At 32.6% G+C, this 16,114-nt stretch overlaps 4 protein-coding genes across 5 annotated transcripts in view; 2 read left to right on the top strand and 2 right to left on the bottom strand.

Moving 5' to 3' along the window:
* Positions 1–756: 756 nt before the first annotated feature.
* IscU (Iron-sulfur cluster assembly enzyme) lies at positions 757–1,697 on the bottom strand. Its single transcript, XM_028315211.1, has 3 exons — positions 1,486–1,697; positions 996–1,299; positions 757–917 (listed from the first exon to the last, which is right to left on the bottom strand). The coding sequence occupies exons 1-3, from the start codon at positions 1,579–1,581 to the stop codon at positions 844–846; spliced, it is 474 nt and encodes a 157-aa protein (XP_028171012.1). The 5' UTR covers positions 1,582–1,697; the 3' UTR covers positions 757–843.
* Positions 1,698–2,967: 1,270 nt separating this feature from the next.
* On the top strand, positions 2,968–6,921 carry Gtpx (phospholipid hydroperoxide glutathione peroxidase Gtpx). The gene is made up of 5 exons (XM_028315210.1): positions 2,968–3,113; positions 3,348–3,553; positions 3,650–3,813; positions 5,572–6,596; positions 6,708–6,921. The coding sequence occupies exons 1-4, from the start codon at positions 3,031–3,033 to the stop codon at positions 5,713–5,715; spliced, it is 597 nt and encodes a 198-aa protein (XP_028171011.1). The 5' UTR covers positions 2,968–3,030; the 3' UTR covers positions 5,716–6,596; positions 6,708–6,921.
* An 853-nt stretch (positions 6,922–7,774) lies between these two features.
* LBR (lamin B receptor) lies at positions 7,775–11,471 on the top strand. Its single transcript, XM_028315206.1, has 4 exons — positions 7,775–7,973; positions 8,053–9,370; positions 9,608–10,034; positions 10,304–11,471. Exons 2-4 carry the CDS (start codon positions 8,054–8,056, stop codon positions 10,588–10,590), a joined length of 2,031 nt encoding a protein of 676 aa, XP_028171007.1. The 5' UTR covers positions 7,775–7,973; position 8,053; the 3' UTR covers positions 10,591–11,471.
* Positions 11,472–11,865: 394 nt separating this feature from the next.
* The window catches only part of LOC114360485 (Kv channel-interacting protein 4), a 120,870-nt gene continuing 116,621 nt past the window's right edge, over positions 11,866–16,114 (bottom strand). For both annotated transcript variants that reach the window (XM_028315207.1, XM_028315208.1), the window contains one exon: positions 11,866–15,763. In XM_028315207.1, the coding sequence (XP_028171008.1) occupies positions 15,653–15,763 (111 nt within the window). In that variant the 3' untranslated portion in view covers positions 11,866–15,652. The remainder of the gene's footprint in view (positions 15,764–16,114) is intronic.

Raw genomic sequence — 16,114 nt, 5'->3', positions numbered from 1 at the left:
TTATATTCTGTGACCGAACGGAGATGGTGTCGGAATGGCGGACTCGATATCCTAGGAACTCTGGTTGACCCGCCGCCGGACTTATATGGCTTATTACGAAAGGATAATGGGTCATCGCCCTTCTTTAATTACGCAGTAGGAAAAATGTCTTTCGCGTAGGTCGACTGTGTGACGCAATAACGCCAAAGTATGGATCCAATAGGAGTCACCTAGAAACTTACTTATAAAAAATCTTTCAGAATAGTAGGTAGGTATATCTTGCGACTGTTTATATGGGCGGGGCGTTTATGGTAATGATTATTTGCGCACTGCGGGAGGCGCGATAAAGAATTTGAATGACAAATTGAGATCCACTAAGCAATAAAAGCTTATATGATAAGGACTCGAGATTAAATGTGTTTATGGTTATTTATTACAATATTATGTTACTATGTATCAAGTTTCATTCAGTCATTCTACTTACACCTAGAATATTCAATTTGTTATAGTATATGTATATTGAGTATTTGTTTTTTTATGTGTGCAGGAAATAGGAAATAAATAATGCAATTTTAAATATCTTTATAAGTAGGTATTTAATTTTCACTAATAATAAAACAACATTTTATGCATTTGAAGGAGCCTATTCTATGTCTTTGTGTAGACTCAAATTGCCACATTATAAGTGACAAAACCTCTATCAGCTACTTTCACAAAGGCTTCTACACCTAACAAACAATGTTACAATAATTTCAAAATATTTTATTGACTGGATAAGAATTAAAATTTCTAATTCATGTCTATCTACGTCTTCCGTTTATATAGCCATCACAGATCTGTTCCTTTTTAAGTTTCAATTTTCATTTAATCTTTCTTGTCAGATTGTTGTTTGATTCTGTAGTCGGATAATGCTGCTTTGATAGCATCTTCAGCCAACACTGAAAGCAAAAAATACATGAAAATGGGAATCAATAAGGATAACTTATGTGATATACAGAAAAAGACATTCAACTTACTTGAACAATGTAACTTTACTGGTGGCAATGACAGTTCCTTTGCAATGTCTGTGTTTTTAAGCTTGAGTGCCTCATCCACAGTCTTGCCCTTAACCCATTCAGTGGCCAGAGAACTAGACGCAATAGCAGATCCACAGCCAAAGGTTTTGAATTTGGCATCAATGATCTTCCCATTCTCATCAACTTTAATTTGCAACTTCATCACATCCCCGCAAGCTGGGGCGCCAACTAGACCAGTACCAACACTCTTATCCTTTTTGTCCAGTGAACCAACATTCCGGGGATTTTCATAATGATCAATTACCTGAAAATAAAACAAATTATTGGTAGAAAGAGGTTAGAGGCATAGCACTTAGCAGCATACAGTAATGTGGAAACAAACAAGGATGGCTTATTGCATTGTATGCGCAACAACGCAATTAAGAAATTAGGTATTTGAATAAAAATCAATAGGACAACCTTGACATTGCACGAACAATACGCAACTTACGTTTGCGTGATACGATGCAGCATGTTGCAGAGTTCCAAAACTGCTGAGATTCTTAAGACTAACGCATCTGCGGATGCTTGAAGCTAAATACGACATGATGATGAAGATTACTGATTAACCTGCACACGGCAAGAATTTAATATTTTAACAAATACAATACAATCGTCTCGTCTCGTATTCGTCGATCGTTCGTAAATAAATTTGACAGAAAAAATTGACGTTGTCAATTATGACCACAGATTAGAGAGTATTATTACGTTCAGGAATAAAATTGAAGTTTTAGGCAGAGGCACAATTAACCTTTTCAGCGCCACGGTCGTCTATAGAAGACAGATTAACGTTTGGTGCCCTTCAGACCACATCTTTTAGAGAAGACAATCTAATCACAACACAAAATAAAAATATATAGACAAGAATGCTTTCTTTATTTTGTGCGTTTTTTACGATTGCCTATAAAACGTGACAAGAGTTATAAGTAAGGCCGTTTTTTGTATGGAGTTACATGACTCCGTGCCGTGAATGGATTCGACTTTCAATTTGATCAAAAAGTGCCAATGTCTAGCTGACCTACTGGTTATAAACAAGAAAGATTATATCTTGAGCCTAGATAGTGAGCAATATCTACCTAGCGATTGCTTATTACATTTATGTATTTATGAAGTGCATTAAATTGTTAAGAAAAGTGGTGTGGTGACTCGGTTGGACCCCTTGCCTCGACTGTTTAGGGTTATCGTATAAATCCCATTGAATCATTGAGGAAACTTAAGTTTCGCTTTAGAAGAGAGAATAGCAGGCGATAGAATAGAATGAAACTACGCAAAAATAATTGAAGTTATGTTTATAAAGTACAATACATAAAATTAAACGTGCAGAAATTAAACATAAATCTGTTGATCTTTATCCGGTAAAAAGCATAATTGATTACAAAATGCATCACTTTAATGTACCTATTGCTGTTGATTGCTTGCGCATGCTATTCACTTCTCAGTTGTCAGTGTTGTCACCTTTAATTTATTATGCTTACACATTACACTTAGGGCTGATTTTTCAATCGTCAGATATTTTTTAACTGAAGAATAACCTTGTCATTTTGACATATTTCCCGTACTAAAACTGTCAATGTGCCAAACTTATTCTTCAGTTAAAAGTTATCCGACGGTTGAAAAATCAGCCCTTAAACAAAATGTTAATGTTGTTCATATCTACTTTAGTGTAAACTTTTTGGTGATCTATTTAAATAAATAAAGCTCTTTGAGAACTCTTCGTTTACTTTTTTACTTCTCAAGAATCTCAATCACTTTGGGAAACTCCGAGCTTAGTACCCTCGTAAAAATTTTACTTATTGTTTTATGAGTTACATTTAATAAGTATTTGTATATTAAAATCTACTTGAGATTTGAGAGCATTTGTGATGTAAATCAAATCAAATATTTTTAAAGGGTTAATGCCACAGATTATAATCTATTCCAAGCAGACTAAAAAAAATCTGGCAACCCTGTTCCAACTAGATAACAATTTTTCAATTCATTCAAGGTTATTAAAATCATGACAATTGCTTTACGAGCGCTTTCCTCTTTAGTCGTCCCTTTTGTTGGTACTGCAATTTGCCGGTTTCAAACTACTGCAATGTAAGTACATCTCACCTATAAATGGAAACTTTTTACGGCATATTCCATTCCATTCCATTCCAGAATGTCGAAAACAGCTGTCAGTGACAGACTAATCATGACAGCGACTTCGTTTGTGGCTTGTGTTTGTGTCGCACTCGCTTGCACACTCATCAGCTCACCGGCCGCAGAAACCGGCACCTCATAAATACGTGACTAACTATTGATTATTATCGCCCTTCCGTGACTTTCCAGAAAAATGGTTGATAACAATCCAGATTACAAGAGTGCTACATCTATTCACGAATTCACCGTGAAAAATATCAAAGGCGAAGATGTGAAGTTGGATGTTTACAAGGGGCATGTATGTGTAATTGTAAATGTTGCATCCCAATGTGGCCTTACCGCAAATAATTACAAGCAACTTAACGAGCTCTACGAACAATACGGCGAGAGCAAAGGTCAGTAACAAATTATCGAAATTACAACTATACTCCATTGTATTGTTATTTGATTTGTAGGCCTGCTTGAATAACATAACACATTTTATTCTCTAGGTCTTCGTATCCTGGCATTCCCTTGCAACCAATTTGCTGGACAAGAACCAGGAGGCTCTGATGAAATTTGCAGTTTTGCAGAGAAACGCAATGTGAAGTTTGATTTGTTTGAAAAAATTGATGTCAATGGCGATACAGCGAGTCCACTTTGGAAATTTTTAAAGGTACCTATGTTTGTTTTTTGTAGGTTATTACTTTTTTTCCTATATTTAGCATTTCTGGTTAAAATTTTCTATTTGTGTTAGTAGCCTACTCTAAATTGTGCTAGAAAATCACTCAAAAAATTTTACTACTTCTAAATTTCTCAGTTATAAAAGTTCTATCCAGTGCCTCATAGCATAGCACCCAGTTTCATATACACTGACTGCATGAAATAGTTATTAAAGTCAAATCTAGTCTAGTAAAGAAACAGTTTCTACGGCTATTACTTCAACTTCCAATAGCTGAGAATCCCCACTCTGTTTACAGGTAGTTTTGGTATCACCCTTTCATTTCACTTGTGTAAAAGTATCACTAAGTCATTTACATAATATTATTATACACATGGGAAATTGCCAGGTGGCTCAATCAACCTTGGCGTACTAAATAATTCTAGTAATTGTACCTTTTCACCTTCACCTATTTGATTTGAAATGTGAAATCAATATTGCCACCTTCATTAATGGAAAGTTCCTAAATAGATAGAGTTATTGATTCTGATTGGCACGAAGTTTTCACAAGTCATTATCTTATTAAATGTATACTTAACTACTTTATGGTTTGAGAAAGTCATCATTTTGATTGTCAGATTACATTATTTTGGTGTTCAAAAATAAATAACTAAATGGACTTTGACCATCAGATAATCTCTTGAATCATGAATAAAATACTATACCTAACTTGATTTGAAACTGATTCATAGAATGAGTTGACAGTTTTTTTAACTAATTCCTTTTAAGGTAGTACATACTTGATTTGGTGGACTTTGATCTGTTTTTTATAAATAAATCATTGGGAAATGGTTATAGTCCACAGTTTTTTCTGTTATATTCTTGTTTAACATTATGTACCATTCCTTGATAAAATTATTATGTGTCCAACACCTAGATGCAGTTTTTAAAAGTTTTTATGAATAGGTATTACTTTTTTATCTGCAGTAATCTTGACCTTATCAACTTGATTGATAAACATGTAAAAATAATGCATTATTTTGTTGCCACTTAATTATTTTAAATGTTAAGAAACAGGGACAACAAATATTGTTTCCTTGCTAATACATATTTAATTATATTATTATTATGTATAATAATAGACTGTATTCCGCGCCAATAGAATCCGGCAATTTCCTAAACAAATTATTATATTAATGTTAAAGATATTATTAAAAACAGTTGGTGTAAATAGTATTTCAGGTATTACAAAGTACTAGCTTTCCGCCCGCGGCTTCGCCCACGTGTAATTTTGTCTGTCACAGTAAAACTTTATCGCGGCGTCCCTGTTTCAAAAACCGGGATAAAAACTATCCTGTCCTTTCCCGGGACTCGAACTATATCTATGCCAAATTTTATCAAAATCGGTTCAGTGGTTTAGGCGTGAAAGTGAGACAGACAGAGTTACTTTCGCATTTATAATATTAGTATAGATAGTATAGACTAGCTTTTGCCCGCGGCTTCACTCGCGTGAAATTTAATTTGTCACAGATCGTCATAAATTATCTGTACATGATGCAATAAACATTTAGGACTATGACTATTCTGGGTTATAAACAATATTATAATACTGTAAAGTTACATCAAAATCCTTTCAGTAGTTTTTGCGTGAAAGAGTAACAAACATCCAGACATCCAGAATAATAGAAAATTAATAGGATATCAATTGACTAGCTAAGGTGACTAACTACCCTACCCTACTGTGACACTAAATTTTCTTATTCTTTTTTTCAGCACAAGCAAGGTGGTACTTTGGGCAATTTCGTCAAATGGAACTTCACTAAATTCATCGTTGACAAGGATGGCGTACCGGTAGAACGCCATGGCCCACAAACTGACCCCATAGATTTGGTGAAATCTCTTGAGAAGTACTGGTGAATGGAAGAGAAACTGGATAGTTGTGTTATTTTTAGGATTATGCTGTTACTTATTAATGCTTTTAAAATGTGGATAGTGTAGTTGTTGTTTTTATTGAAATATTATATGTATTTATTAGAGGTATGCCAGATGTTCGTGATCAGTATGGCTGGTCTATTTTTTTATTGTTATTCTGTTAGGCCGAAAGTTCAGTGATTATTGTCAGTCATAGTAAAAAGGCGAATCGTTGCAGCAATCGTCAATAAATTGACGAGATAACATTCACTTTAGATTGAATATTTTATTTCGTAATAAGATGAATTTGGCATTATAAAATTAGTGTGCACTACCTACTTAAATTAGATACTATTTGAAATTAAAACGGCATATAATCTGATTACACTGGCGCCGATTATTAGGCCAAGATAATAATAAGTTTAATAGTATTTTATTTTAATATAGTGCTGACACAATATGACATTAATTACATATTTATAAGAAGCAATGAGCACCGATTACAATTAAAAAGTTAATTGTAAACGGTGGTCGCTGGTTCTTATTGGTCTTGATTAATGCCAAATAGTGTTGACACTATATTGAATTAAATCTCATTTAACGTTTTATTTGCACTCTTAGCTTAATAATTAACTCCACCGTATAACAAGATTATTGACGTTTCAAATTTCATTGAATATTGTTACTATTTAAATTAAGTCACTTTGGTACGAATTAATTTTATTGTGATATGACACGTTTATTTTATTATGACGTAACATATTGTTAATCTAAATTGAACGACATTTGGTCACCTTACTGACGATTTCTGCGACCTTCGTTTTTCGTAAACTTGATTTTTGGTAATTTCTAATGGCTAGAACTTAATTATTTATTATTATATGAAATGTAAAAGACATGTAATACAAAAAAAATACATAATGAATAACTTAACTTGTCACAATTTTACATAATTAATTTTGCATTTTTTATATTTCTGTTAAGTGTGATTAAGGAACAAAAAATAGGTAGTCTGACATCTGACGTGTTGTTCACTGTATTGAGGTGTCATTTATCAATTTAACACTGTTTAAACTTTTCCCTGTTTTGAGACAGGCTTGCAGACATTGACGATTTGAGTGACATATTTTTATATTTGAAAAATATATATTTGTTAATTGTGTATAATGAATTCGTAGGTACAAAGCGCTAAATAAATATTTATCTTGCACACTTACTTGTATTATTCTATACCTTTATCACCTTTATTCATTTATAAGTCAAAATATAATATGAAGTGAGTAAAAATATTTTCATATTATACCTAGTAGGTTCTAAAATACACGACAGACATAAATAAATTTATACAGTGTAGTGTACCATCAGAATACACGCCAAGAAAAAAAAACGCCCTCTGGCACTTGGCGCCAGCGTTCCAAACCACCGCGCCGAAACCGTTTATTCCCTTCGTCTCCACTGGTGGGGAACTGGGGACAAATCGCTAATTAAACGAGCTCCACAACCAAAACAAACTTGAAATACTCCTTCAGCATTACGAATAGAATAAAGTTTATTTACTTTTTCCTTCAATATTCTTTGATTTAAAAATATCTGGTGTCTCGTAAAGACCTTTTGCATCAGACGTCTATTTTTTCGGTCTATCTACTTACTACTTTTAGAGATCATTTTGCGAATAGGACCGAATGCGATTGGGACCAATTACGAATGGGACCGTTTTTTAATTCATGACAAAATGCGAATGGGACGGTACAACACAACATACTAGATTCCCATACAACTGACTAGATTTTTTATTGTGTTTTGCTCAATACAATAACGACTACAGGTAGACGCTTCAAATACATACTTTAAAAGGTAATAAAATTAAATAAACTGGTTCAATTCTCCCTATTGTTCAAACAATATTTTATTGTATTTTTCAGTATTTCAAAATGTAGCGCGCAAAATGGAACATAAACACTGCATAAGTTCTACCAACATTAACACAAAAATCCTTATCACAGAGAGAGGGAAAGAGTCGGTTGATCTATTTCCGTTACCTTTTTTCAACCAATCACAGATCGCGGTTTGAAAATAATTCGAGCGTCGTTGGTGCGTGGTCGCTTGGCGTTGTCGCGGTTCTTTGCGTTCTCCTTGTGTTGTTGTGGCATTTTAGCAATAATTTGTGTGTGTTGTTTACATTGAAAAAAAATATCATCGGAGTCAAGAAAACAAAATCAATATTCTTCTAATGTCATTTTTATGATATCGCCCTGATTGATCAAGTAAATATCTTCACGTGTGGTAGTGTTAAATTTAGATACAAAAAAGGCTGGTATAACACGTTGTGTAATTTTATTCCAGCATGTCGACAAGAAGTGGTCGTGTGAGAACAAGTGCTATTGAAACGAGTCCTATTCGAACTCGTAAAGGTGTATCGCCGCCGCGATCCCCCGCCAGAACGCGAAAAACTTCTCCGGCGTCCAAAAGTTCCCCGGCGCGGAAAAGTTCACCCCCCGCGCGTTCATCCCGGAAATCTCCTTCACGAAAATCGCCGAGTCGTAAGCCAGCGTCTAAATTTCCCGCCCGAAAATCGCCTTCAAGAACTACTAAAGAAACCGCGGAAACAGCCTCCCAGAAGTCACCAACTAAACGTCCGGCTATAAAAACTGATACCAATGTTTCTGTAAAACTTGAAGACCTCTCATCTAAGTTAGAAATTTTCCGCAGCACTCGGTCCAAACGGACTGAATATTCTATCAAGGATGTCATCTCTTCCACATCAAATGATTTGCCCGAACTTGAGAAGGTAAATGGTGTTGATTCAAATGATTTGTTTGGTCTAAGAAATCGTAAATCTGTGGAAGAAGTACCTCCACGCAGATCCAGTCGGTTGAAAGAGGTTATGGACAATGTGCCTGACATAAGACGCAGTCTTAGCAAATCTATCAGCAAGTCGGTGAGTAAGTCGATTAGCCAGTCTCTTGACACATATTCAGATGAAGAGATCTCTGAGGAAGAGTTGTTCAAGGATAAAATTAAGCCTGTCACCAGAAAACTTGCTACTCCTTTACGAGGCAGCGAGAGCAAACTTGTCCAGATGGGCAGTCGGTGGGAGTTCGGTGGCAGAGTTGGATCTGCATTGCTAATTATTCTGATTCCTCTTGTGGTATTCGCGATTTTAATTTCATGTAAAAAATCTTGCTCATTGAAAACTATTTTGAATATAAACAAACATAAGTCTATTGGACAATGGCTAACAGTACATGCAGGAATATTCTCTTTATGTCAATATTTGGTGCAAGCAATATTTGCGATTGTACCATTATTTGGAACAAAAGCTGACAGATTAGATGAGACTGGCAATAAATATTGTTTCAATGCATTTTTTGCCAGTGTGTTCACTGTGAATGCACTTTATCTATTGGATTTCTTCGAAATGTATGACAAAGAAGCCTTGTTAAATGAGTACTTGCAGTTGGCCGTGGTATCGTACATATTTGCCGTTCTACTCAGCTTGCTTCTGTATGTAAAGAGCAGGAATATTGATAGCACAGAACTAAACTTGTATGGAAGTACTGGATACAAACTGTATGATTTCTTCATGGGACGTGAGATTCACCCTTTTATCAAGAAACTGGATGTTAAAGTTTGGATATCAAGAGTGTCCAATATTAATTCTGTGAGTATGTTTAATATTATTTTTATCAGTTTATCTGAGTCAATTATATTCTCGATGTTCAATGCCATTAGTTGAATTGCATTTACATAGCAATCTAATTAGATTCATGACTAACTGAATTGATTATCAACATACTCTTGCTCAGACAATGTTCTTACAAGTTGAATATATTGTGAAATTTTCATGTTATTGTGAACTTATCCATCTACTTTAGTAATAATTTGTTTCTTTTTTCAGCTTATTCTAACAGCGTTGATTTTTAAACAAGGATTGCAATATGAATACACAAAAGTTGAAGATCAGAATCTGTCCATTGACAGTTTGAAAGTTATGTTACAAAACATGCAGACCAAACCAACCATCCTGGTGTTCTCGTTGATGCAACTGACTTACATCCTAAACTTTGTTATGAAGGAACACAAGGTCACAACAACATTTTTCTGGCAATCAGAAGGTGTTGGATACCTCCAAGTCGTATCCAGTGCTTTATACCCATTCTATTTCACATCAATATCTAAATTTGTGGCAGACACTCAGTTATCTCTGTCAACTAACATCTTAATCTCTGCTTCTGTACTATATGTGCTGGGATTCTTCATAATGCTTATTAGTAACAATATTAAACATGAATTCAGGACAAATCCATTACAACCCAGTATGGCAAGTAAGTTGTATTTTTATACATTTATTTATTAGTATCTGTGACTAGAGTCCTATAACTATTAACATTATTTTATTTATTATACTGATCAACTCATATTCAGTCAACTTCATTACAAAATATCCATCCATAATGATATAAGTAAATCCATAAAATAGTCAAGAATTTTATTAGCAGTGTACTGTAGATACTTAGCTGTCGATTCACATGATAGCACCTAGATAGTAGCCTTATATTGATAGAAACTCATAAGCATTGTTGCTTATTTTCAGATTTGGATTCAATGCCGACGTTCCATGGTAAGAAGCTGCTGGTATCGCGACTGTGGGGCTTGCTTCGGCACCCGAATTATGCTGGCGATATCTTGATACACCTAGCGCTGGCGACGCCTGGTGTTGTGTCGGAGAACTACGTAGCTGCAGCGCCTGCGTTGCTGACTATCTTGGTGTTGCTGCATCGAGCGTGGCGGGACCACGCGCGCTGCGGCCGCCGGTACGGAGCCGCCTGGAACAGATACTGCAAGAGAGTACCCTCCCTCATCATACCAAAGGTACTATAAAAAACAATTGACTTCCAACACCAAACGCTACGAACAAATCGAAATATGCATTTCAAACTACACCCAATTAGATGATGTACTAGATTGTAATGTACATAGTGATTATGTATGAACAAATATTACGTTCAATGTATTAATGATGAGATAATAACTTAACTATCTTAAGAGGGATCTCGAATAGTAAGTAGATTGTTGAAATGTTACATATTATATTATGTGTAGTTAGTTAATATGAGATTAATGACATTGCCATATAAACCACCGGATAAATTTTCGAATACTAAATTAGCTCTCTAAATTTAGACAAAATTGTTTTATTATTATTTGTCTTTAGATTAAATTATTTCTATTAGGCTCAAAATCTAGTATTCCTCTTGAGTAAGGTGAAGGCAATTTAATTTTACATGGAAAAAGTACCATAGCATAAGTAAAGATAAATTATTTTATGTGTTACATTATAATGACAATTCAATTATTTAAATATGATAAATTTATCATCTTGAGTTCAATTTTACCTGTAATTTAAATATAGCATTTAGGTATTATGGTTGGTATGAATTTTATAATACCAAAATCTCTACTTAAAATCCTTCAGGAAATGTTATTAGGAATTACAAAGTTCATTTTGATTTAATAATTATTACATATATTTGGGTGTTCCCATAATGAATAATATAGATGGTAATTGTATGGTAGGTAAAGAAGAAATAAAGTCACACGGTTTTTAATGCCATGTAGTTATAATATTGTATTGTTATAAATATATTTATTAGTATGTATTATGTACTATTGTGTGCCTCATACTTTAATGCTTTTAAAGCACAAAATTAAAATTAAAAGACAAAGATAATGTTGCTCATAGATCGATTTTGAAACTTGTTGCTCAATGCATTTATTCTATGGTTGTACTAAGATACTTATAAATGCTGATTCCGCCTGAATTGGATCATTGTATACTTAAGTTACTTGCCACTAAGTTTTTAAAATTTAACCATAATTTTGTTTAACTTTAAAGCAATATGAGTATTACAGCGCACTTTTTATTAGTATTAATTTTATTATATCAGTATATTTGACGATAACTAATCTTATTATGTATTTTACTTTATTTTTTATAGAAAACCAAAAGATAAGGTATTATAAATTGTACAAAATATTGTAAGTTTTGTATTTTATAATAATTGTAGAATCTTCATATTTTTTCAAAGCTGATGTTTTTTTAATTAGCGAATTTCATTGAATCTTCATTTTGACTTTTGAAAGCTATACAAATTGTTTTTTTATAATGCCTAACTAAAATATTGTGTTTAAATTCATTATTCTTACGGAACGAAACAAGATCTGCCTTATTTTTGTGTATGACATGACATTCATTAAATTTAATTAATCACAATGGTTATCTTTAAAAGTAATCTTAACATATCTAATTATCTACTTTGACGAGCTTTAATGTAAATAGAATACTCAGATATTTCTGAATGTTCATCTTCATCCATTACATTAGAAAAAAAGACTGAACCATCACCATAAAAATATGTAATATTTTGAGATTTTATACCTTCAGTCAACTTAGGAAACAAAACTAGCGCAAATGAACATGATATTACGAGCTCAAAATTTGTCATGTAAGAAATTGAGGTAGGTACTATTCTCCAGTACATTATGTATTGTTTATTTTGTAATAATTGATAGAGATACATATTAATGTAATTTAATTTTAAAATAAACTTTATTGAATGCACTATTTGTTTTTTTTTCTCTCGTTCGTCAATTTGCATCAATAGTCCCAGAGATAGGTCATAATCTAGAGAAAACAAAACACAATCGGTTTTAATTACTTTATTTTTCTATAAAATACACATACGATTTGTAAATAAACAATTCATTGTTCAAATACTTAAATGATTTCTTTCATGAACATAATATATTGTTATATTATGTACTTTAATTACTTTCACACTAATTAAATAGGTAAAATTCAATCATAGCAATTAATACCTTACATTATTTTTTATTCATGGTTTACAATAAATCTGAAATAATAAAGTAATAATAAAAAACTTAAAAAAATTTGTGAAAAATGGCAATTAGTGACTGATATGTTGTTCTTTTTCTAGAAACAAAACCAAATAAAAATCGATGTTATAAATTGTTGTCAATAGACTACTGATTGATTCTATGAGACTCATATTGAACAAAACAGTTTACAGAGTATTTAACAAAGAATGTAATTCAACGAATTTAGAGAAAATATATTATTATTAGTTTTAGTAAGGACATTTTTCTTTCGTGTTCTTTCNCTTCATTGTGTTCTTTGTAACTGAAAATCCTACAACAATAGCTGCAACAATCGCGTTAGATATGACATCACATGCATGGTAACACACAGTGGGGTCCTATAGGACAAAACAGAGGCTACTCTAACATCAAGTACCTGTAGATTTTACACTAGTAAGTAAGTACATGGACCTTAGACAAAATCGAACTTTAAATTTAATCTCCTAAATAGGCCTATATAAATCCTGAATAAATAACACACACTGCTTTATTAAAAGAACTTGCTTGAAGCATGACATGATTAAATTTAATTAAACCATGACATTTATTTTAATTTCATAATACATTTTCATGAAAGACAGAATTTACACATTCGCCTGTTCGGTAAACATTTGGCACTAATATTTTAGACTTAACACTTATGATAATAAGGTCTGTATTTTTATTTCGAAACTCAACAAAAAAGTTACTGTCTATAATTTAATGAAATCGTTTTTAAGTTTCTATAGGTCAGAATAATAATTCATTCGTAATAAGTACTTTCTACATTGTTTTTATCTAAACATTTTATACTTATCTTCATCATAAGACTTTTTAGTACATAGCTAGTCCATTACAACTGTTCGAATAGGTAAAGGGATAAAAAAGAAACACCTACTTGAATTAATAAATTAATCAAATGGGGTGGAATCTAATAAAACAAAAAGTATTGTAATCATCCTCGATCAAAAACACAAATTAGCAACATCAATTTATTATTCTTATGGTACCTATTTGAACAGTATTATTAACTCTTCATATTATACATCGTTTTTTGTGTGTGAACAATTCACTGCCAGTTTTAATTTGGCTATTAACCATAAAGGAGAATAGAAACATAATTTGTTTAGGAAGACACATACATAAATTTTCTTATCTATGTAAGCTCGACCAATAATGATGTTTAAAATTGTACAACAAAATATTTCATGTGGTTTAAATATAAACAAGTAGGTACTTTGTAAGTGCAGTTAAGAAGAATAGTTATTTGAATATCCAACATTAAAAATAAACTTTTAATTGGTAGGTTTACTCTATTATGTATTTTATCATCACTTCTTTAATCACATTGATATTTCATAGTAATATTGTTCTTTTAAGTTTGCAAGAAGTTGGTTGGACAATACCATATTAGACAATATTTAATATGCCATCTATTTATTGGTTCCATTTAACATTTACTATGAAAATATACACATTTAATTCTACATTAAATTTTATTTACAAATCTATTTACATGTCTATGATATTATTATCTTAGAAAACATTTAAGAATTCTTTATATGACATAGAAACGTGACACGACTAAAGTAAATAAGCTGTAATTCATTAAAAAGTGTTTTAAAATTTATTGTTACTTTTATATTTTTCATCTTTTCATTTATTGTCCCGAAGAAAAGGCAAATGAAAAATACATCGAGGGCTCAACTAGTCACGTCCTGCTAACTGATTTTGAAAAGGTATCTAATAAGTATTTTGTAATTTATGGCAGTGTTGTGACCTGTTTTATTTAAATAGGTATGAATTACTTTGCTGAGCCTTAGGCCTTTCATGGATAATCTCATATAGCAACCATATATAAGGACCTAATTAACATTATTCAAGACAAGCACAAGATTGCGAAAGCGGCGCTGGGAGGTATATCTTAATGACACAATGCCTAAATAATTATAAATATAAAATATCTAAATCGTCGGTATTATAACCACCTTAAAATGAATATTACAATCTAAACATCTATAAAAAATGGCCGGAACGATTTGAAAAAGAAGAGAAAGCAGAAGGATATAAGAGATGGTCTAAAAGCAGTTCACAAGAAAATCAATAAGTACATACAAGATATAGCGCATTATGTTACTTTCATTTATAGATTTCGAAGTTTCATTTTAACAATGTAGTCAGGAAACGAGTTTAGGTTCTACACACAGTAATCTAAACAAATCTACAAAGAACTGGTCGCAAACATCGATCATTAATATGTAACTGACTGTATTCTGTGGATCATCTAATAGATAGACAAAAGGATTTACAACTGGATCTCTAATATCGATACTCCGATTAAAAACTAGTTTTAAGATTCTGTTAGATTCACTATAATTTCTAAAAGACCGTGTTTCGGATAGTTTCCGCGAAAATACACGAGTATAGGTACTTATTATTAGAAGAAGTATTAAATCTGCAAACACTTTAAACGTATGCCTCTAAATCAACACATACATAGGAAGTACTTCAGTTAAGGAATTACCTAAGATTCGACGTCTCATTAATTCAAAACTGTCTATCTAAATACTTAGTGTCGTTTAAATTTTATACAAATTAACTAAAATATTCAAATAATATGCATAATTACGTGTTTAATTATACGTACTTACAAAATCTACGGAAGTTAAATTTGTTATACATTTATCAAATAAACATTGACACCAATTTATTACACAATTAATCATGTAGAGCCCTATTTTGCAAAACAATACGTCTCAGAAATGAATAAAATATCTACGATTTTAACTTGCAGAACAGTTGTCTGCCATTATAATGTATTTAAAATAATTCGTTACATTCAAATCCAGCCAGCTCCAACACACGCTCGAGCTCCTGAATAGAGTTGAAAGAGCAGTTGGCATTTTTTGCGATGTATTTCATTGTAGATCGTCAACCCCTCATACAAAGCGTCCATTATCATGTACCCTAAGTGACCCAACTACGGAGCGCGACGGAGGGGTGCGCGCGCGCCGCTCGCAGGTCGTCAGAAGTTGCTGTCGAATACGCCCATGGACCGGGAGATGTCTTCGTCGCGTAGACAGCAATCCAGGAATTCATCTAGCGTCAAAACTCCGTCGCGGTTCAGATCCATTTTCTGGAAAATTTAATAGAAATCATTGTAAAACTCTATTTCCCTTATTAAAAAATTTACAGCCTATTGAACTCTGATTTAAATTGTCATTTAGTGTGGAAAAGTAAGTTTAATCCAGTGTTCATCCTGGGTACCCTTTAACAAAGGTATAGGATTTTGCACTTAACGCTTAAAGTAAAGAGATTTCAGTGCGTGTTTCGTATTTAATTTGATGTAATATGGCTGTAGAAATAGTAATTATACTTTGAAATGTCTGATTCAGCAATTAAGTAGTGTAAGTAGATAAGCACCATTTAAACGCAAGATCAACTGTCATTATGTAGGTACTTATATCAGGTCATCATGATATCAGTA

The sequence above is a fragment of the Ostrinia furnacalis genome, unplaced genomic scaffold, assembly GCF_004193835.3.
Source record: "Ostrinia furnacalis isolate ACB-3 unplaced genomic scaffold, ASM419383v2 OfSCF5054, whole genome shotgun sequence".
Lineage (NCBI taxonomy): Eukaryota > Metazoa > Arthropoda > Insecta > Lepidoptera > Crambidae > Ostrinia > Ostrinia furnacalis.
Note: the sequence above shows the minus strand (reverse complement) of the source record. Positions and strands in the feature narration are given on the sequence as shown.